Source organism: Centruroides vittatus, unplaced genomic scaffold (assembly GCF_030686945.1).
Source record: "Centruroides vittatus isolate TY-2023 unplaced genomic scaffold, ASM3068694v2 contig_941, whole genome shotgun sequence".
Lineage (NCBI taxonomy): Eukaryota > Metazoa > Arthropoda > Arachnida > Scorpiones > Buthidae > Centruroides > Centruroides vittatus.
In genome coordinates this window covers 452,459-474,172 of record NW_027122625.1, presented here as the reverse complement: position 1 = coordinate 474,172, position 21,714 = coordinate 452,459, and the positions used below count along the sequence as shown (strand labels likewise).

General features: G+C 36.9%; 2 protein-coding genes across 2 annotated transcripts in view; one reads left to right on the top strand and one right to left on the bottom strand.

The window, feature by feature from the left end:
• The first annotated feature begins 3,010 nt into the window (after nucleotides 1–3,010).
• The window catches only part of LOC136985012 (zinc finger protein 488), a 23,439-nt gene continuing 4,735 nt past the window's right edge, over nucleotides 3,011–21,714 (top strand). The window contains exons 1-6 of the mRNA XM_067282179.1: nucleotides 3,011–3,117; nucleotides 3,723–3,849; nucleotides 4,947–5,202; nucleotides 11,173–11,335; nucleotides 11,453–11,666; nucleotides 12,264–13,284. Coding sequence (XP_067138280.1) covers nucleotides 11,180–11,335; nucleotides 11,453–11,666; nucleotides 12,264–13,141 — 1,248 coding nt within the window. The 5' untranslated portion in view covers nucleotides 3,011–3,117; nucleotides 3,723–3,849; nucleotides 4,947–5,202; nucleotides 11,173–11,179 and the 3' untranslated portion in view covers nucleotides 13,142–13,284. The remainder of the gene's footprint in view (nucleotides 3,118–3,722; nucleotides 3,850–4,946; nucleotides 5,203–11,172; nucleotides 11,336–11,452; nucleotides 11,667–12,263; nucleotides 13,285–21,714) is intronic.
• LOC136984940 (salivary glue protein Sgs-3-like) lies at nucleotides 13,589–14,569 on the bottom strand. Its single transcript, XM_067282084.1, has one exon. The coding sequence runs from the start codon at nucleotides 14,567–14,569 to the stop codon at nucleotides 13,589–13,591; it is 981 nt and encodes a 326-aa protein (XP_067138185.1).

The window sequence follows — 21,714 nt, the reverse complement described above, 5'->3', positions numbered from 1 at the left end:
GCAAGCAGGCATACGTATGGGTGTTGAGCATTTAAAGATGGTGTTTAAGAGGGGGGAAGATAGAGAAAAATAATTTATCGACCGCTCGGTAAAAACGAATTACAAACGAAAAGACATTAATACGAAGTAGTAATTCAAGACCTTTCAATTTTTTCTTCGCAAATTTAAACGCCAATTGAAAAAGATAAGACAAAGTCGATGATTTTTGGAGAATCAAAGCAGATAAGAGAGACAAGAAGACAAATGAGACAACAGCGGCTTTTTGTCTGGTTAAAAAAAAGGCGCAATGCTTTAGATAATGCTGATTAGAGGGTCGATTTGCAAAGACAAAACCGGCTCGATAAGACGTCCATTTGCGAGTAAGTTATTAAAGCAAATGAGCGAGAGAGAGAGAGAGAGAGAGAGTTGGGCAATGGCTTCTTTCACAAAGGAACACAGCTGCAGTCGCAGTTGAAAGCCGATCTGGAGTTTGAACAGATGGACCGTGTTGGGGTTGAACGTCAAGTGTATGGTTGAATGCAACGAATGACACTTGGTCGTCCCCCGCCGCTCGACACATCCGCAAGTGAAATCAGACAGATGGTAAAGATTTGACGCACTTAATACCGAATATTGTCTTATATACGGTGGGATTTTAGATAGGTCGGCCAACCTATAGCCATATGGATGGGTGTGAGTCATCGTTTTACTGACGTCATTCCGTGAGTCAGGAGAAACCTTTCCAATCCAGTTGCCAAGATGTAAATTCCATTAATGGAACTGTAGGGTAGACCGTCTGAGATATTAATTGTGTTAGAGAGACAGTCTTGAGTGAATCTGAAGGAGAGAGAGAGTATCTAGGTTAAGCTGTCTCCTGCAAATAGTTGGAATTTAATTTAGTGTAATAGAACGGAATGGGTCTGTCAGAGTATACCAGCTGCTGCCTTGGTGAGCCCATATAGGCTTGGTATTAGGGTAGAGACGGTCGATAGAAGAATCCCACGGTATTGGTCAAGTCGGAGACTTTACTATCGCTTAAGTGATTTCTTGCAAGGAACTCGTCGATCGTTTGTTCGTAGACGGACGACAGTTTTTGGAAGCTAGAGCCACCTTAAGCTATCCTCGAATTCTCCAATAGCACGGCGGGCGGATCTAAGGTGTTGGGATCTAAGAAAAATTCTGATAGATCCTGACAGTTACGCGGATGAAGGGATTCTCTTCTCGTCTCGATTCTCTTTTTCTTATTCCACTTTGAAGAAGTTTCTTCGCCTCCTCCGCCCCCTCTCTCGTTTTTTAACACTACACAAAAATCTATTTTTATTTAGGACCTTTTTAGAAACTATTTTTTTTTTAGATAATTCGCTGCAATTCTGCTTAAAGTTATCTCCTTTCGTTTACGTCTAACCTGATTGCCGGCTTCAATTAGTGAAGTCTATGTTTGATAAATACCATATGTAGCTCGGGGGTAAGCGATTCAGCCATTCGCCCTGACATTGACGTATTGAAGCGGTTCCCTCAGGACCCTCTCTGTTCTCATACATAATACAACAGTCTCCGATGCCTTTAGGCGTCTGTCAACTGGGTTTCCGAGAATATTTCTACTTTTATGTCATCTGACAAGATGGAAAACTTGGGAATCTATACAATGTCTTCGGCGATACGTGAGGCAGAAGTTTTATATTTCGGAAATAATTCCTTATATAGATTTAAACGGGGGAGGGAGAGAGACAGAGAGAGAACGAAGTCGTGCTTCAAAACAAGTGTTTTCTCTGATACTTTTTGGATATTTTTGTCTTTTATCTACTCCCTTATCTTCCGATCTGTCGGATGTCGATATCAAGCCGAGCAAAAGTTGGTGGAAGGAGGAAAAATGAAAGAAGAAAAAAAAACACAATCAAAATCGTTGTTGCTAATGAGTCAGGTCATTAACGTGAATTGTTTTTGGTGTTAAAAAGATCGTCATTTGTGCAAAACCGATAACAACAGACGATTGGATCGAACGGATTATAGTGACGATGCTTGCGAGTTAGCATTTTGTAGATTCAGCCAAGTTTTTGCTGTTAAAAAGTATGGGGAGAGAAAAAACACGGCACCGACAGGATATTAATCCTATCGAAGTATCGATTCGTGCGTAGTGTTAATGTTTACACTATTAACTTAATAAATTCTATGCCGGAGATAAATATAAACACGTTTTAACCATTAAATGAGTCGATAATTGGCAATTTTGAAGCGTAAAAGTAACGTCTTATAGCGATTTATCCCTTAGAAATGAAATGAAATAGGTCGAAAATCGCTAAAATTAGGGTATAAAGTAAACAAAAATGGAGAAAGATTGATAATGCAATTAGAGTTTTGCATGCAAAACTAATGAAAGAAGTTTTCCATCTTCTATATTAATAAAAGTTTGCATGTTTAAAAGATTGTTAAAGTGGAAACTTAGTGGAGTAAAACGCATCAGTTTTCTCGTGATTATAATATTACGGCAGATAGGTGATGGCGATAAAATTCGAGTAGAGTAAAGCCTCACTTCGTTTAAGGTTATCCGGGATATACAATGGTCAAAATTTGGTCAGGGCAGAAACGGATGCAATTGAAGGGAGGAGACAAGAATAGAAAACATTAGATTCCTCTTCTCATTTGAATATAGACAGAGCAATCCAGTGCACATTACGTCTTTCCCATCGTCTGCAGGGGGTGAGGAGAATGCATAAGAGAAGAAAGGGGGTGGGTAAGAATCATTTTCTCCTTCCTTCAACTAATCTTCCTCAGACGGCGAAGAGTTGTGTCCGATGGAATTTACGAGCGTGAAATGCAATGTTTCGGCCTGAATGGAAGTCGTTGAAAACTTAAAAGCAAAATGGATTTGCGTTTGTACGAGATGAGGAGTGGAAAAGATCGACGTAGTAAAGCGGAAACATCTTCATGCCAGAGCGATCACCTGCTCCTTCATTTGACAAACATATATGCGCAATCGATATAACCATTTCCTTCTATTTCGTAAGCGCCCAGTCTGACATGTGTAGGGACGAAGGGACAAAGTAGAGGAAGGAATGTCTTCCTAATGAATATCGTCTGATGAATGTTAAACGGGAGAGTGCGATCAACCGAACACAAGCGACGAATCTGCTGTTTTCGGTAAAGACAGCTGCTCGCTTTCTCTGACCCATCCACATATAAAGACCGAAATATACTTTCTTACCCGCTTGCTAATTCGAAATTCCTTTAAAAAATTGTCCAGTCTTCTTCTTCACCTGCAACAGAAAATACTTATTAACTGTGTATTTTTGTAGTAGACAACGCTCTTAACTTACGCTCTGTTTGATAAAAATTCAGTCTTTGCACGGCCGAGTGCCCAAAATCCGCTTGTTTTTTTTTAACGTCGTTCTTCTATCATCCGCGGGTTGCGGTCTCACCATCTGTCTATCAGTTGCATGGTCACTAGAAGCAGGATGTTGACTATCTTCAAACGTTATGAGGCTTGATACTCGCGCTCGTAAGCTCTTATCTGAAACCCTAGAACGCATTGTTTCGCCTTAAATGGTTCTTGTCGTCAGCTTCTTTGCCCCTCACCGAATATCTTTCCTCCATTCATACTTTTATGTGTCCCCTGTTCGGGGGGGAGTATCGATCGTTCTCCACACACACGCACACACTCACACACACACACCGGAGACAATATTTTAGAAGTTTTATGATAGAAGAGCAGAGAAAGTTTTGATAAGAATAACGTTCTTTTTAAGGTCTGCCAGTCAAGAGAGTGCGATAGAGGCGAGGCTATTTTCTTGATGTCCTAACACATTCTACAGTCCGGGCGACAAAGTCCATTTACTTTTGACATTAGCGGAATGGTTGCATGGAACCGACAAGGTAAATAAATTATGTCTTTTGACTCCCTTTTGAATAGGAAAATATGCTGTTTTATAGGGGATTTTTCCGATTTTCTAAACAAAGGAGTAGAGTCTAAGGAGATGATAATCTCTCGCGAATTTTAAAGAGATAACAATATTGGCTTTTGTTTAAGTCAATTGTCATAACTTAATCGATGTACTTTAACCGGATAATGCAATAATAATATGTTTTGTGCACGCGTTTTAATGGGAAAAATGATAAAAATCCGTACGTTTAAACGTTGTAAGAAATGAAGATATAATTTTAAAATGCGTAAAATTTAATATAAAAAAATGATATATGTATTTTTTCTTAGAAAGAAAATAATTTTTATGATCTTAGAAGAGTTTGATCGCGTTAGAAAACGTCTTTGGACATCTTTCCATTACTTGGCCGGACATTTTCCAACCTCAATATTTCTGTAATATAAATGTTGATACGGCAATTTCCAAAGGATGGGATCAACGGCCCTCGGGCTGTTAGACATATGGGATAGACCGTGTGCGACCACAAGATACAGAATTACATCGACACAGACTGGCGACTGTGATAGGAGGAAATTGATGGGGATTCGTCTTTGCACTTATAGGGACTTTTCTTATAGCCTTGAGCCTTTTGACTGTTTGTAGAACTGTTGCCTTAGGAGCTAATAATGGGACACACATTTCCGTTGATCTTTCTGACTCGCTTTTTCAACTTATTTTTGCAGCTCCGTCAGCAAAAAGTTACAAATGCAGTTTAGAAAATATGCAACTCTATGATAAAGTGAATAAGAGATTTCTCCTAGCTTCGAGGTAATTGAGACTGTTCCAACTGAATAAAAATGTTATTATAGGAATAAAATATAAATTTATCAATTTTTAATATTTAAAAAAGTATAAAAACATTGCCCGAGGAATATTGAATATATTATATATATATACACATATATACATTCGCTACATTCCGAAATATTTTAAAAATTTAATTATTTATTTATTAATGTTAAATAAAGAAAGGTGTAAATGTGAATGGTATTTTTTTTCCTTAAGAAAAAAGAAAAATTGTTGAGAACTCTTTCTAAGTTTGTCTTGCAGTGAAGCCAAGCGACAGTTGCAAGACTCCCACATCTTGCTTGACACAGTCCGCTGTCAGGAGAACGAAAGGCGGACGACAACCAACCAATCACTATCCAACGACGTCTGACAACTGCAACATTACTGGAGGTTCACTCTGTTCTCTAATGAATCCGGTCCTGACTGCAGCACGTCAGTCGGCTCGCTAGAATGGATGTGGATGAAACGTTCTCTTGGCTTACACGTGCTTTCTGTCTAGCTATTCGGGGGTGAACAGGTAAGTTCGACAATATTCTACTCTTTCGGAAACTTATATAACTTCTCCTTCTCGTATTTTTATACGCGGTGACTCCTGTAAAGCGTGCTTCTCCCGCGGGCTTCGTAGTTTTGCAGGGAAGCATCCTTACTTTTTTTCCCCCGTAAATTAAGCGATTTTAATTAACGTTAAGTAGATTTTTTCCGGAAATGATTTAATTAATTGTTCGAATTTATAGAACCGGACTGATTTTGCGGGTGTGTGTCGCGTATTATTCTTTAATTATGCAATTTTCTTCACTGCGGGAAAAAATAACGCCTTGCACTTCTTAAGGACAACAGATGTTGCGATTTTCCGACTTCTCATCCCACGACAGATTTCGTAAATTGGCAAGCAGGTGTTTGATGACGTCAGCGAAAATAGAGTGGAGAGATCATAGGGAGAGAGCTCTTGTCATCGCTAAGTGTCCTGCGACCCTTGACATCTGTCGATCCCTGATCTTCAATTATATCTTGACAATCGCAAGATCTGTACTTTACTGATGATTAACGCTTTGGGATATTTTTTAAAAGGAAAAAATACAGCGCGTAGAGGGTAGGAACTTTGAAAAGCTTTAAATGTCTCGATTTAGTTTTATTTTAAGCAGTTTTTTTTACGCTAAAACTACCGAATCACCGTAACTTTTACCTATTCGGTGTTTTTTTTTTACCTGTAGAATTAAAGCTTTACAAAATAAGATTTTTACACGTCGAGAGCATTACATGGATTAATTTTCAATCGCCATGCACTGTCAATCTCATTACTGCCATCTTCTATACAGTGGGAGCGACAAACAGAGGGAGAAGTTCTATCGCTTATAATTGACGGAGTGGGGACGTCCCGTCTGCCATAGACACCTTTTTTGGGGGTTGGATGTAAAGTGCTTTTCGCTGCTGCTTGCCACAGATTGGATAAGACAGATGGTATGTTTGTTCTGCACACAGCTTGGTTGGCCGTGAATTATGGCTATCAGAGAAAATGGCCCGGAGCCCGATCGTAAATTGGGCTTCGCAACATTGTCGCTACTTTCAAATCGTCTCCTGCGTCATTTCATCACGTTATTGGTGGGGATTCTTATATTAAACCAGGGTAGATAGTCCGGACTTATGGACAGTAGTTGTTGATGGTCCTCGTAAGAAAGAATGCCGTAACGACGTCGTTATGTGAATCTGTGTTTGGATGCGGTTTTCTCCTATTTCCACAATGGGAAAATGCTAGAAAAGTTTACTTTTCGACCGGGATTTGGTTCAAATTTTGTACAGGATTCTCACTTAAAACAGTAGCAAAATATTTTTGAAACTTTGATTATTAATTAGGTTAAAATTTTGATTTTTTTAACAGAAAAAGCGGTCGAAACGTTAACGCTTTTCTCTTCGATTTTTTGCAATAATTTTATGCAGTTAAGTCGGAAAACTATTTTAAAAACAAATTTAGAAACTAAAAATGTGTTAAAATTGCATATAATATTTAGTTTAATTGACGAAATAATGGCTTAAAACGCGAAGTAACTTTAACCGAGAAACAGGTATGGGTAAAGATAAAATTATTCTTTAATTCATTATTAAAAGAGTTTCAACCAGACTGTAACAGAGACTGGCGTCAGTAACATTAAATCTGTCACAACACGAGAGAAACTTCTCAACAATGAAGCACGAGTCGTGTATTAACATGCAAATCACAGGCAAGAGGAGCGAATCGGCTTTTGCCTGCTATATATCATTTCCTTTCCATATGACAGCACTAGTGTCGTCACTACTAAGAAGCGAACGGTTTTTTTTCCAACAGGGAGAAAGATGTTCGCAAATGGACGCAATTTGTGAATCACAGGAATTGGAAAACAATTTGAAATTCATATCTGACTGAGACATCATTTATCTGGCAGGGTGGGAGAGATCTTCTTTTCCAAGAATGAAAAATGGCGTTGGCTTTGCACAAAGCGTTATCTGAACTGCTAGTCTTCGATCATTCAATCGTACATTTATAATCGTAACATATAATCAAATTATTGTTGGCTTTGTTACATATTTTATGAGATTTTACTCTGCGGGGTATACGCCAAATCAATGAAGGAATTTTTCCACTATTCCCGTTGCTCATCAATAACAACCCACTTACTAATGGGCTGCAGTCAGAGAACCATCAATTTTGTGAATTAAAACGGGATCAGAACTTTCCCTCCTTCTCTTCGGGATTGTCAGAGTCGACAACATATGCGACCGATGAATTATGGAAAGTCTACAAGAGCCGACTCGCTGCACTTTGTTTCTTCCGGATCCGGAGACAGGTCGGTGACAGAAACTCTACTTATTTGAGAGATGTTTTCCATTAGGGACGTTTCTTTTGGCTCCACGGCCATTCCTCTCCTAATATATCTGCTTTTGAAGTGGATCAGATTCAGCAAGAAGCGGAGAAATGCAGTAAATCGCCTATACCACTCCTATCTATTGTTTAGGCCATCTCTGACTTAATTCAATTCAAATAGCAGATAAGGGACGAACAGCTAACATACTACATCATATAACTTCTTTTCTTTCTATATAACATTACCGAACAAACAAAAAAATAATGGATAAAATAAATAAACAGATAAAACTCCATTTTATTTATAACTAACGCATTTAAACAGTATAAATTGTCGCCTAAATCCCCTCCATCTTTAACTCTAAATCAAACCATATATATATATATAACGGATTTAATTATCTTTCTTCTCTACAAAATCTTACAATAAATAAATTTAGTTTTTCTTTATAAATTTAAGGAAGTAAACTCTATTAACCTCTATCATTCTCTTCCTAAACTACAGTCCTAAGTGTTTAAATATTATTAAAGAATTATCATCTGTCCTAGTTAAGTTAGATCAGGTTTTTCGAGATGTTATTCTGGATTTTTGAACTGTTTAGGTGTTAGCTAATTGACGATGCGTAGCAATTAAATATCACTGCTACGTACTTGACTAGCCCCAGGGAGAACAGACTTCTAATTAGCTTTGACTGTGTTAGTTTTTCTTTATTTTTCTGTTGATTGATAAGGTTATAAACCTCTTAAACGACATAAAATCTTGGAATTTCACAGGACAACTTATGTTTTTCTCGCTTTTCTTAACGAAGGGTTGTATAGATTCCAGGATACTTCGCCCTCTAATTAATCATTTTTTAAAGCATTTTTAGAAGATTTAAAATGGTAAATGATGTTATAATTTCTTAAAATATCGATAGTAACTTCTCTTTCGTGTCGTAGATGCTGTTAGAGTCACGATATCTCGTCACGATGTGTGTCGCAACTAGTGTCGAGTCACGCCAACCTCATCCACCTATACGGGTTTTAACGTAAAGTACCGCAAATTATAGTAAGATTATATGCTTTAAATAATGTTTTTCTAAAACATTAAGAAATTATATATTTTCGGGGTCAAGTTTCTAAGCTTTAGATTATTTAGAAAAGTTTAAAAAAGAAATTATTTTCTTGCCAGAGAAGGAGAGAGAGGAGAGAAGAGGAGGAGCAAGAAGGAAGAGAGAGAGAGAGAGAGAAAGAGGTGATTTAAAAATAGAAAATTTCGGTATATTTCGAAATGATAATCTTTAATCTCTGTCTAAATAGCATCCCTACAAGCGATTAATCGCATAATTTAAAATATTGTATACTTCACTACTTCTAAAATTGTTTAATCTTCTTAAAATCTTCAACCAAATCTGGATTTTTTTTATATATCAAAGGCATTCAAAAGAACTCACTCGAACTGAACAATCTGATAATATTAATCTACAGGGAATATATTTTTTAAAGCAACGTTTAAGCTACATTTTCCAGCCAACTTAGTGAAATCCTTCCATTTTCTTTCTAATCTTTCAAATTCGAAGTTTTTTTTTTTTAATTCATCCTCCTACCTTTTAATCACTCTCGAGTATAGGATTAATGAAATTGCTCGACTCGAAACGTCTTTAAATAAAAAATTAATGCAAAAAATACCTCGTTAAAACATTATTTAAATAGAAAAATACACGTTGAAAGTAAAAATTTATTGTAATTTTTACTTATAAAGATGCGTATAGAGTACGCTTGCGTTATCTTTGAAATATTGTCGTTTTATTATATATTTTAAAATTTAATATATTTGATGCGTATATTATAATGTTTAGCACCTAATTTACCAGCGATTTACTCAAAACGAATCGTATATATTTATAAATCATTGCTAAACAAGTGTTTGTTCGAACAGTCATTTGATACTTTACCCACGTACATTTCCGACAAAATGAGCATTTTTTGGTCTAAATCCTTTAATTATAATCGAGTTTAGATGATAAATTCTCTACTTTTTGGCTCAATGCGGGGTTAAAATATACGAATTTAATTTCTTGCATAGCATCTTCACTAGCTGGGGTTTGAAATATATAAGATTTAGTCCACGACCTTTGCAACTTTTACACATGAATACACGTCCGGATCATTGTTCTCTCTCTTATCTTTTACAGCTTCGTCATCATCAATCAACTAGAAAAATACGATTTTTATTATAATATTTCCTACTCTCCATTTCTCAGCAGGCGACAAAAAGTACAGATTTTGATACGTCTGGATGGGAGGATGCACGTTCTCCTCCCTACATCTTTTAACATTGCAAAGTACCTTGAATAAGAAATATAAGAATTTGAATCTCGTGCGACAATTTAAATGAAATCTTTGGCCATTTTAGACCGGAGAGCAGATTTTTATCTTATTTTTTTAGCAGTATAAACACACAAAATAGAGTCGAATCTGACGAGTAATTTGTCTGAAAGCAGACTCGGGATGTAGGCGGAGTATTTTGATAACGGACTATGTGGTTCCAGCTGTCTGCTTCAGTTATTAATGGAGAGGAGAGAGTGACATTGGAGTAATAGACTGAAAACATTTCGTCCACACTCGGGTTTCCTCCGCATCCTTGGAAATATTAAACCTTCCACTAGACTCCTGTTGACACAATCGGTGTTGTTTTATTTTCAAACGTAAACACAATCTTATTCATTCAATCTGCCCACAAGTCATCTAAGCGAGTACCAAGTTTCCAAACAACTTTGGAGATTATCCCGCTACGAGAAACCTTGTCGACATTATGTAACTTTATAGGGCCAAATTAGGTAATAGAAGGAAAGGAAAACGGCTCGGAAAGTCTAATACCCATTACACGGCTAAATTACTTAATATATTGCGGTTTAAAATTCCTAAACATCCTCCATGACAGAATGATTTCGAAATTTAGAGTTTAATTGTAAATATTAATACGCTGTAACGTCCCGTACCTTCCACGCCAGCGATTTTCTTAAAAAGTTCTTAATATTTTTATAAATTTGTATTTTAAAGTGGTTTTTATGATCAACAATCTTCTATTGCCTAATATCAAGTAGTCTTTGTAAAAAAAAAAAAATATGTATATATATAATTTTAAAACCCTATTTATATGGATAATTTCCCACAAGCATCCTTAAAATTAAATTAAGGATGAGAAATTCTTTATTAAGCATATCTTCATGGGGCCCAGGCACATTTTAATTAGAGGGCCCCACGTACAGTGTTGATTTACGATATTTTTGTTCAATGGATTTTTTGAGGGAAAGATTCTTTTTATAAAAGATCGGTTTGGGGCCTCCTGTTAGTGAGGGCCCCGGGCAATTATTCTTTTTGCCCGTAGGATAACGCACCACCGAATCGAGGTAAGGTTTGCACGTACGTTTAGGGGACCTTATATTTTAATTCAGCAGCTTAGGGCCTAGTGTTAGGGCCTCGCATTCTTACACATATCGTTATTCGGCGGGGGGAAGGGCCCGTTATATATTACAGCTTACAGCCACAACGTGGGTCAATTTCATCTTTGCTAGCCTTAAAAACTGCGCCAACAAAAATTAAATTCGCGATTTAAAAAAAAAAAACCCGAATTTTGTTGATAATTAAAGAAATATTAATTAAATTTAGGTACAAGATGGGCGAATCTTTGCCAAGTGTATTGACTCAGGAGCCTATTAGCAAGGGCACACTGTTAGGCCCTCTTTCGTTGTCTCCTACAAGCGTGGATCCACTTGCTCTTCTAGCATGGAGATGCCAAGATCAATTCCCTGATACTCGCCACGTGATTAAGGTGAGTAAGTAAATTTCCCATACATAAAATTTAAAAAAAAGTGTCCGCATTTAACAGGTTGCCGAGATAAAAATAAGTTTTCTTAAAGGCAAAGGATATTTTTGTTATCTGTTGAAGGTATATCCTAGAGACCAAGATAACGATTGGTTGGTTCATGTGCAATCCGCTCGAGACGGCGAAGAGCAAAATTTAGAAGTAATTGTCAAATCAGGACATTTATATTATCGTGCCATTCGAGATATTTCGGCAGAAGAGGAACTCTTTGTCTGGTTCGGTGAAGATTTAAATGACATTTTGCAACTTCCTATGATACCTTCGACTACGGTGGACGGTGAGTTTCATTAACTTGTAGCTAAGAAAATTACAACAGAAAAATTTATTAAATTTTGTAATTAAGGAAAAGTACAGTAAAACCTGTGTAAACCGGAATTGTACGGTTCGGTTCGACGGGTTTCCGTCTTAAACGGGTTTTTGTTAACGTAGAAAATTGCTCCGTTCCGATGAATTGTTTTCCTCTTTAGACAGGTTTCTGTTTAATTCTGGTTCCGTTCTAGATAGGTTTTACTGTCATTTTCAAAGTTAGATTTTAAAGCGTACAGAAGAATTTATTTATTTATTTATTATAAAATTGTAATTTATAGACTCGATTTTGATTTTTAACCTCTCTAATACGTAAATTTCCTTTTTAAATTGTATAAAAGCAGTTAAATTTTTAAATTTTTCTTCTACTTTATAAAGAAAGCAGCGAAAGTTTAAACCCGTTTAAATATATTTTACGCCACGAAGTTATAGTTCTCTCTGCTTAAACTTTGAAGTGTTGGCCCTTTAAGTATACAAAAGTTGAAGAAAAATCAAATATGTTTATTAATAATTGAATAAATTTATCTACGAACATTTCTTTCAGTCGAAGACCGTTTTTTCGTTACAGGTAACAAACGTTTTTACTGTATACTCTGCCAGAAATTATTCAAATACCCGAATTCTGTGATCTCCCACTTGCTGTATCGTTGCGAGAGACGTAACTTGCCACCCGTTATGGAAACGACAACAAAAACCAGAAGCAAAGTGAAAAGTTTCGATATAGCATCGTTAACAACAACCGAGAATGACGTTCGACCCGCTAAGAGACTTATGACAGATTCCTCCGCACCCATCAAGTATGACGATTGCCCTCAACAGATGGAAGTTTCATCCAATTCTTTTAAAATCCCCGCCCTGGGCACGGAATCCAATCTGAGTGCATTCAAAAAAGTGGATAAATCTCAACCATTCTCCATTTTCCCCAGATTACCCAGCGATGTGTTGCCAACTACCACCAATTACCCGCTTCCACCCTATCCGGCTCCCAGCTCTCCGCAAGACAGTACCACACTGGTAACATCGCTGACCAGTGCGTTCGTACCGGCACATTTAGGTGAACCACTCGATAAAGTGAAAGTTCGATACGAGAGTAGATCGCTGATACCCAACCCCTACAGCACCAGAAGTACCAGTTTGCATCTACCATACTCCAAGCCGTTTCCTTCGCCGGTTGATAATTTCACTAATAAAACTCTACCTTCGGCTTTGCTTTCGTTCTTGCCACCCTCACTGGCGGCGCTGACGCTTCCTGCCCAAAACTGGTGTGCCAAGTGTAACGCCAGTTTTAGGATGACCAGTGACCTTGTGTATCACATGAGGAGCCATCACAAGAGGGAAGCGGATGCCACTAAACAGAGAAGGGAGGAGAAATTAAAGTGTAATATCTGTAACGAAACTTTCCGCGAGCGTCACCATCTTACTAGACACATGACGTCACACCAGTGACGGTAACTTCGATTGGTTGATTTCAAAAATCGTAAGAGTGTTTTGTTTTCTCTGTTGTGTTGTGGCTTTGTACATAAAATAAAAAAAAAGAGAGTATTGTTGTGACCTGACCTTCTAGATTATTGCTATGTTTGTGCTGTCAGGTATGTTTTCGAGAAAAATTAAAAATAAATCCAGATAAAACTTAAATTATTATTTTATTTATGTTTTTTATTAATCAGATTAAACCGAGTTTAGTACACTTTTTCCCTGTTAATTCGTTACAAAAAGCGTAAAAAAATTGTTTAAAATTTTATTATTAAAAAAAGCTTTATAAAAAGCAATAATTATAAATAACACTTTCCTCCTGTATTTAGAGAAAACAAAAATATATATATATATATATCTATATGTGTGTGTTTAGAGGGGTGTTTGATGCCCACTTGCAGTGGCGTGTGTGTTCTATGCTTAACCGAATCTGTATCTTACTGGCTCGTTATGGAATTCGTGGAAAGCTTTATGTGGAGGGAAGCGAATCGTGCGAGTTGTACTTGTTTTTTCTCTATCCGGTGGTACGATTCTTGTTCGACCATCATACGGTTGATCGGTTAACCTCCTATCTGGGGTGGTTTTTACTGTTTTCGTGGTTCTGACATAAGTTGGTTTCGTCGTTTTCTCTCGAGAAGGCTTCGTTGTTCTATCGTATATTGGTCTCGTAGTTCTTTCGTAAGTGGGTTTTGTGGTCCTTTCGTAAGTGGGTTTTGTGGTCCTTTCATAAGAGGGTTTTGTGGTCCTTTCGTAAGTGGGTTTTGTAGTTCTTTCGTAAGTGGGTTTTGTGGTCCTTTCGTAAGTTGGTTTCGTCGTTTTCTTTCCTGGTTTTGTTGTCCTCTCGTAGGTTGGTTTTGTAGTTCTTTCTCGAAGTCTTGTTGTCCTTTCGTAAGATGGTTTCGTTGTCCTGTCGTAGATCGATCTTGTTGTTCTTTCGTAAGTGGGTTTTGTAGTTCTTTCGTAAGTTGGTTTCGTCGTTTTCTTTCCTGGTTTTGTTGTCCTTTCGTAGGTTGGTTTTGTAGTTCTTTCTCGAAGTCTTGTTGTCCTTTCGTAAGATGGTTTCGTTGTCCTGTCGTAGATCGATCTTGTTGTTCTTTCGTAAGTGGGTTTTGTAGTTCTTTCGTAAGTTGGTTTCGTCGTTTCTTTCCTGTTTGTGTTTCGTCGTTTTCTTTCCTGGTTTTGTTGTCCTCTCGTAGGTTGGTTTTGTAGTTCTTTCTCGAAGTCTTGTTGTCCTTTCGTAAGATGGTTTCGTTGTCCTGTCGTATATCGATCTTGTAGTTCTTTCGTAAATGGGTTTTGTTGTCCTGTCGTAAGTTGGCTTTGTTGTTTTTCCACGTAATTTCGTTGTTCTTTCTCGTTGTCTCGTTGTTCTTTCGTAGCTCGGTTTTGTTGTTCTCTCATAAGTTGGCTTTGTAGTCTTCACACGAATCTTTGTTGTCCTTTCTGAAATTGGCTTTGTTGTTCTCTCATAGGTCGGTTTTGTAGTTTTACCTCGAAATCTTGTCGTTCTTTCATAAGATGGCTTCGTTGTTCTCTCGTAGCTCGGTCTTGTAGTCCTTTCGTAAGTTGGCTTCGTTGTTCTCTCACGGCTAGGCTTTGTAGTTCTTTCTCGAGTTTTAGTCGTTCTTTCGAAAATGGGTTTTGTTGTCTTGTCATAAGTAGGTTTAGTACTTTTTCCGCGATGCTTTGTTGTCCTTTCGTAAGTTGGTTTTGTCGTTCTTTCACGAGATTTTGTTGTTCTTTCGTAGGTCGGTTTTGTAGTTCTTCTACCCTGCGTCGTTTTATCGGTGTACGATCGAGTTGTGAATCTGACTGGTCGAACAGGTTCGGAATGAAAAGCATGAAAGGCTTCATGAGGAGGAAATCTAATTGGAGGTTTAACAGATTCTTCTCTTCCCACGCTTGGCGATTTTTTTATTAATCGATGATCCGTGCCCGAACTAAATCTTGGTTTATCGACATTAATATGCGTTCCGTCTATAAATTTGTGGTTTCCGGATGCAGAAGTTCTTCTCTGAGCGAGTCTTGAATCGTATAACTCGATATTTGGACGGGGATTTAGCGTAGAATTTTCAAGAAAAGTAGTTGAAGAAGTAGGATTTCTTGTTACGCCACTGTGAGAATCCGCAAAAGGTGTTTTTTAGATTTAATTTTAATTCGTCTTCTACCAGAAGAAGCTCTAGATCTTTGTCTTTTATTTCCTCTCCTACGATTCGGTTTTTGGGGCAAGATTTCAGAATCGTCTACGCTGTGATTGTTTATGGGAGATTCAGTATATCCGTCTGGAAATTTTGGTTTCTCATTGTCGTCGTAAGTTGAAAATGTTTCGGAATTATTAAAGATATCGGTAAGATTTTCAGCTAAAGATGTTACATTTCGAGCATCTGAAGGTTGGGCATTGACTGTTTCGTAGTGGAAATCGTGGAAGGCTTTGTGAGGAGGTATGCGAACTTTCTGCTTTAAAGGTTTTGATGTGGGCGATCTTCTAAGAGCAGAATCGGTTAATCTATACGAAGACGTGGGTCTTGGTTTTTGTGTCAATTTACGATGATCACCATCCGGAAACTGACCCGGTCTTGGGGTTTTTCTACGTGTTTGTGGTCTTTCTGACACGTCGCGATGATTTCCATCAGGATATCTTGGTTTAGAGGTTTGTTTAGATGTAAAATCACGAGTTTTCACGGTCTGGAAATGAAAATCGTGGAAGGCTTTGTGAGGAGGAATGCGAATCGAAGTAGGTCTTGCAGTTGAATGGTCAGTTCTACCATTTGTTGGTCTATGAGTCACCTTACTATGATCTCCGTCAGGATATCGAGAAGGTATTCCAGTGACTCTTTGTTTTTCTGTCACCGCATTAGTATTCTCTCCAGGGTGTCTCCTAGAAGTTGTTACAGGAGTTGGTGGTGATGTTTTTACTGTTTGATAATGGAAATCGTGAAAGGCTTTATGAGGAGGCAAGCGTCCAGGCTTTGCTCGAACGACTGGTTTATTAGTTGTATGACCAACTCGTTCGCGAGAAGGTGTAGGCCTTCGAGTTACTTTTCTAATATTCCCATCTGGAAATCGAGATGGATTCCTAGGCCTTGCAGTTCTGCGATTCTCGGGGTGTGATGTTACGATACGTTGATCACCATCGGGATATCCCGGTTTAGAAGTAACTGAAGGGATGGACGTGGATATTTGAACATCTGGGGGTTTGACTTTTTCATAATGGAAATCGTGGAATGCTTTATGAGGGGGTAGTCGCAGTGGAGAAGTCGATTTTCTAGTTACAGCATCAGTTGGTCTATGAGTGGATGGTCTTTGAGATGCCTTATTTCTGTCTCCATCTGGAAACCGAGATGGTATTTTTGGTGTTACGCGAACTCGTGGTCTTCCCGTTCTGGAACGATTTCTACTAGGTTTTCTCGATTCCTTATCGAGTTTAGGTGTAAATTTGGGTTGCTTAGCACCTACAGTTTCGTGATGAAAATCGTGAAAGGCTTTATGAGGCGGTAAACGAATCGTGGAAGGCGAAACAGTAGTCCGTCCTCTCGAAGAATCTATTGAATCGTGAATTTGTTTAGGTTTTTCAATCGGTCTACCATTATCAGATTCTGGAAAGTGGGAAATTCCGTGTTTTGGAGTTATTTCGTAAGCCTCGGTTGTCACTCGATGATCATGCCTTGGTCTTGAAGTAATCCTAGAAGCAGGAGTCACACCAGGATGTTTGACGTTTACGGGTTGATAATGGAAATCGTGAAAAGCTTTGTGGGAAGGTAGACGTCCTTTCTGAGGATTTGTATTGGTAATTGGATTTCTTGTAGAACTAGTACGTTCGTGGGATGTAGGCCTTGGCCTTTGATGTCTACGTCGATCATCATCGTGATTTTTTGAAGGTTTTTCCGGCACGCCGGTAATCTTACGAGTTACAGGAGTAGGTTTCCTTCTTCCACGGCGATTTCCGTTACGAATACGTAAAGGTTTACCAGATTTTCTTGTCGGAGTTATCCCAGATGTGGTAGGAATTCTACGATTTGGCGGGCTCTGACTTTCTTCTACAATTTTCGGCTGAACCGGCTCGTAATTAAATTCGTGAAAGGCTTTATGAGGTGGCAATCTGATTGTCTCTCGCTTCTTCCTATTTTGATTCGATGATCGATAAAATAAGTCATGATAAAATTCCTTAAATGCAACAGAATGTCGGTTATGCTCAGTGTTTGACGATGTTGCTAGGTGAACGATGTCGTTGTCGAAAATATGGCCATTTACACATGAATATTTAAAGTAGAAGATACTTTGAAAAATGAACAACGATGAAAGATGCAGCAGAAGATGCTGTAAGATACAAAGAATATTAGATAAATCGTTATACAGCAGAAACGTGCCATAAAACAAGAGCGGGGTCCATCTTATCAGCTCATTTAACACGTTAATTATTAAAAAATAAAATAAAATAAACGCCGTTAATTCGAATCAAATTTTAAAAAACTTCACCGGAACTAAAGTTAAGAGTAGGAATTTAATTAAAAATATGAATCGCAGACCGAGAAAAACATTTAGGTTTCAATTATCGCATCGACAAAACGGTTTTTGCGGCTTCGTTAAGTTCTAAACATTTTTGCTCCTTATTTTATCGGATAATTTTGACAAAAACCAGCTGGCCTGTCTCGCTTTTTTATGGCACAGAAAAGGATCTGGTTCGGTTATCAATTATCCAGATGATATCGAAGAAACATCTAACAGAACCTAACATAACTGCGCAAGGAATGAAAAAATTCCTATAAAAATATCCAGAGTGAAGGGGGAAAGGATATATATATATATATATATGCGAAAAAAAGAAAGAAAAAAGAGTCTATTTACTATCAGTAAAGCTTTCTATCTCGAAACCTTTGATTACATTTCCAATGGACAATCTCTACTTACCATTGTCGAATCCTGAAAGTTGATATCTCATTCACTCCTATATAGGAGATCTTAAGGACATCACATGATCTGTAATCTCGTCCAATGAATATATCTTTTATAGAAGGTCAAACTTTCGTTGTGGGAAGCAGGCCAGGCCTGTGTGTAAGATGTTCTTCTCTCTTCACAATGCAACAAAAGTGAATTGTGAGTGGCGGAGCGGGAGAAAGTTGCTGGTGCAAGACTCCAAAAAATAATTGTTTTAAAATGTCTTAGCGTAAGTCATTGGACTTGAGTAGAAAACAAGGTAATCTGTTATAATTATATTCCATGCAGGATTTTAATAGAAAAGAAAAACAAAGAAAAAAAGCTGAAATATTCTAGTTTTCAAACCTTGTACTAATTACTCGTTCCTGTGAACGTTGAAAAATAAAAATCTACCAATCAAGGATACGTACGATACAGAAATTTCTAACTAAAGAAGGGAGAGAGAAGGGTCTTTAACGTCAGGTTTTATTTATTTAGGGGGGTTAAGAGATCAAGAGAGTATTTGGCAGGTGGTTTGCTGGATGTGGTCATTCTGCCGGAAAATTACAAAGCACTCTCAGAGGGGGTGGAGTGCAGTAGATCCGATTGAGTGATCTCTCTTTCGAAGTAATTAGCTAACGGGATACTATCAGGGGGGACCAATTGATTAATTATGTTTATTATCGATGTGTTTATGTTACGATTTTTCGCTTCCAAAACCGGAAAAGTTATCCTTGCACTGGTATTTTTCTCTCAAGGCCGCATATAGCACGCTTGACCCCAATCGAATTTACTGCATCCAAACGAGTTTTACACAAGAAAATGTGTAGAAAAGAATGTCTAGAAGGAAGAAGCTGTTCTATAATAAACTATAAGACACATTTTTTTTCATTAATGGCGCCGAGTTAATAGATTTTTTTTTCTTTAAAACTTGTTTTTTAATCGCGCTTTTGCTAGCCGAATTTATCTTAATTAAAAAACTTTATTAAAAAAAATTCTTTAAATTTATTCTTTAATCTATTATTAAAATTTTAAACTTTATAATATAATATAATTAATAATTTAATTTAAAAAAAACTGTGTTTATTTTTAAAAAAATCTCTCATTCCTAAACCATCACTCATCGCCATTTATCGATTTTTATAACTATTTTATGGAGGAGGAAAGCTATAAATTTACTTGTTTTTAAGAAAAAACAACTTATTCTAATTATAAAATTCGGTTTTTTTATATTAAAAATATTATTAGCATTTTATTTTTTTTAAATAAAATGCTTTAAAAGAGAACTTGTTGATAACTTTATAACGTTAAATTCGGGTTCGTATCAGCTCCATAAAAGAGCTTAAAACTATTTACACGATAAAATAATGACATTATTTAAATGATCTTCATTGTTATAAACACTTCACACGTCATAAAACTTAATTTATCTTTACAATTATTTCCATATCTGACGAGTAATCGAGATTACCTGCAAATTTCTCAGCTTCCTACCATGATAGGTGCGTGACGTATTATTATCATTATTATTATTATTATTTAAATAAAAAAAATACGTCACGATACAAGATAGGAGGTGATCCCGTGCCATACAGGTGAGCTTCACATGTGGGTCAGGGTTTGAATCTCAAGTAGGTCAGGGAGACTCTTCTTTTCTCCTATACACGTGACGTAAAGTTATCTCACTCTTATGATCTAATTGCATCATATTTTCTTCGATTTTTAAATCATATTCAAGCTTATTCAATTGTTAATTATGTTTTATTTAACATTATTTACATAATTTTAAACGGGTAATTAAATTTTTTTTACAGGAAAATCTTTAAGGAAAATACCGTACGAAGTTTACGACAATACAATACGACTTTAAAGTAAATTAATTTATATTTTTAGAGCCGATTTAATTACAATTTTAATAGAAATTTTTAAAAAATATTTTATGCTTTAAAAACAATTAAAAAAATTAAAATATAAACCAAAAATAAAATTAAAATCTCTCAACAAATTTGGAGCGACTTTTCTTCTTTTTTTTTTACCCGTAGATACACACAATCGGTGTGACGAGTTAAGTCATCCATGTTTATTTAGTGTTGTGGACGGTTCCTTTATACCGACAGGACCCATAACCCACTTCCGAAACTGTCGATTGACGCGGAAACTGGGAGAAGGAAAGGGAGAATAATAGGATGGCTTTGTGTCAGATTCACCTCCTTCCGGATGCTGCGAATAAATTTCTCTTTCATAGTCTTCGTGGTGTAAGTGAGTCTGTTCCAGTCTTTCTATTTTCCTGTAATTCGTGTGAGTGTACGATCGACTTCGATACTTTTCTCTTCTTCTGCCAGTTTCTGCTCGAACCGACTTCCTTTTTCTGATTTCCACCACCCATTGGAAAGGCATGAAGTCGTCTCGTCTACGTTGGACATGACTGACTTTCAAGGTTGCTTCGTCTCCGCGTCGTTGTCCTCCCTGACAAAAACTTGTAAGGACTATGGCCAACAACACTACGACTCTCTGTAAAAGGGGGGAGAAGAATTTATTCGCATTTACTTGACTTTAAAATTGATATTTTTTGCGCGTAAATATAGCTACGCGCGACAAATTTAAATGTTTTTTTTTTCTTTATAAAATTAATCTCTAATTTAAGAAATAACCGACTTTAATTTTAATTAATACTTAGAAATACGCCACTCATTCGTAACTAAGTGTCAAATGTATACGAGTCGGTAGCGCATCTTACTTATTGTTAAGAGCATTAAACTTGGAATCGTATATAAAAATATAAAGAAAAATAATATTAGCCACTTACTTTGGTAAAAGAAGACGTGACAGTGGACATACTCTTGTCAGATTGCAGAAAAATAGTGAGAAAATGACTCCATCGCCCGTAATGGAAGTAGGACACAATGTAGACACGTAGAAGTGTTTGTAGGTGAAGTCACTGCACTCAATTCTTACTCCATCAAGGAAATAACCGAAACGAGTCATCTCCTCTCGATAGTTATAAAGACACGGATTTTTTTTTAAATACCCATCTACAATTTCTAACCAATAACCTATCCCCGGGGTAGAATATTCTCGGCCTCGTAACTGAGTAGGATGTTATTTATATATAGGCTATATATATAAAAAAGCGAAATTTTGAATTAAAGTGTAGAGACCTAAATAAATTCATTCGACGACGAAAAAAATTGTAGTGTAATCTTCGAAATTAAGCATTTATTTTTAAAAAATAAGATTAAAAAAATACCTAAATTTAATATCGATTATATTAAAGGGAATTTAGAACGATCGATGAGTGTTATCGTCAGTTTGTTGTGGACTACTCTCGACTTTTCCCTAAAAAAAAAAATTCTACATATTCACCGCATTAGAATGTTCATTAATATCGTAAAATGCAGTTTAGAATGGAAAAAAATTAGGTCGATCGCTGTCGAAAACTGTATTTTCCCGGTCGCAACTGAAGTTTTTACCGTAAATATGAAATTTGTTTCGTGTGAAAATTAGTTGTTGTCATTTCATTGCATTGCATTAGTAAGTCGGAAAATTTGCCAGAATGTCTCGATTTCAGTGGTGCATTGTAGCTTCGTGGGGCCTGGGAAAATTTTAATTAGGGGCCCCACGTACGGGTTGAC

Bases quoted from the DNA above. Each gene is read 5' to 3' on its own strand.
- LOC136984940 (XM_067282084.1), bottom strand. From the start codon at position 14,569: ATGAGAGAACAACAAAACCGAGCTACGAAAGAACAACGAGACAACGAG.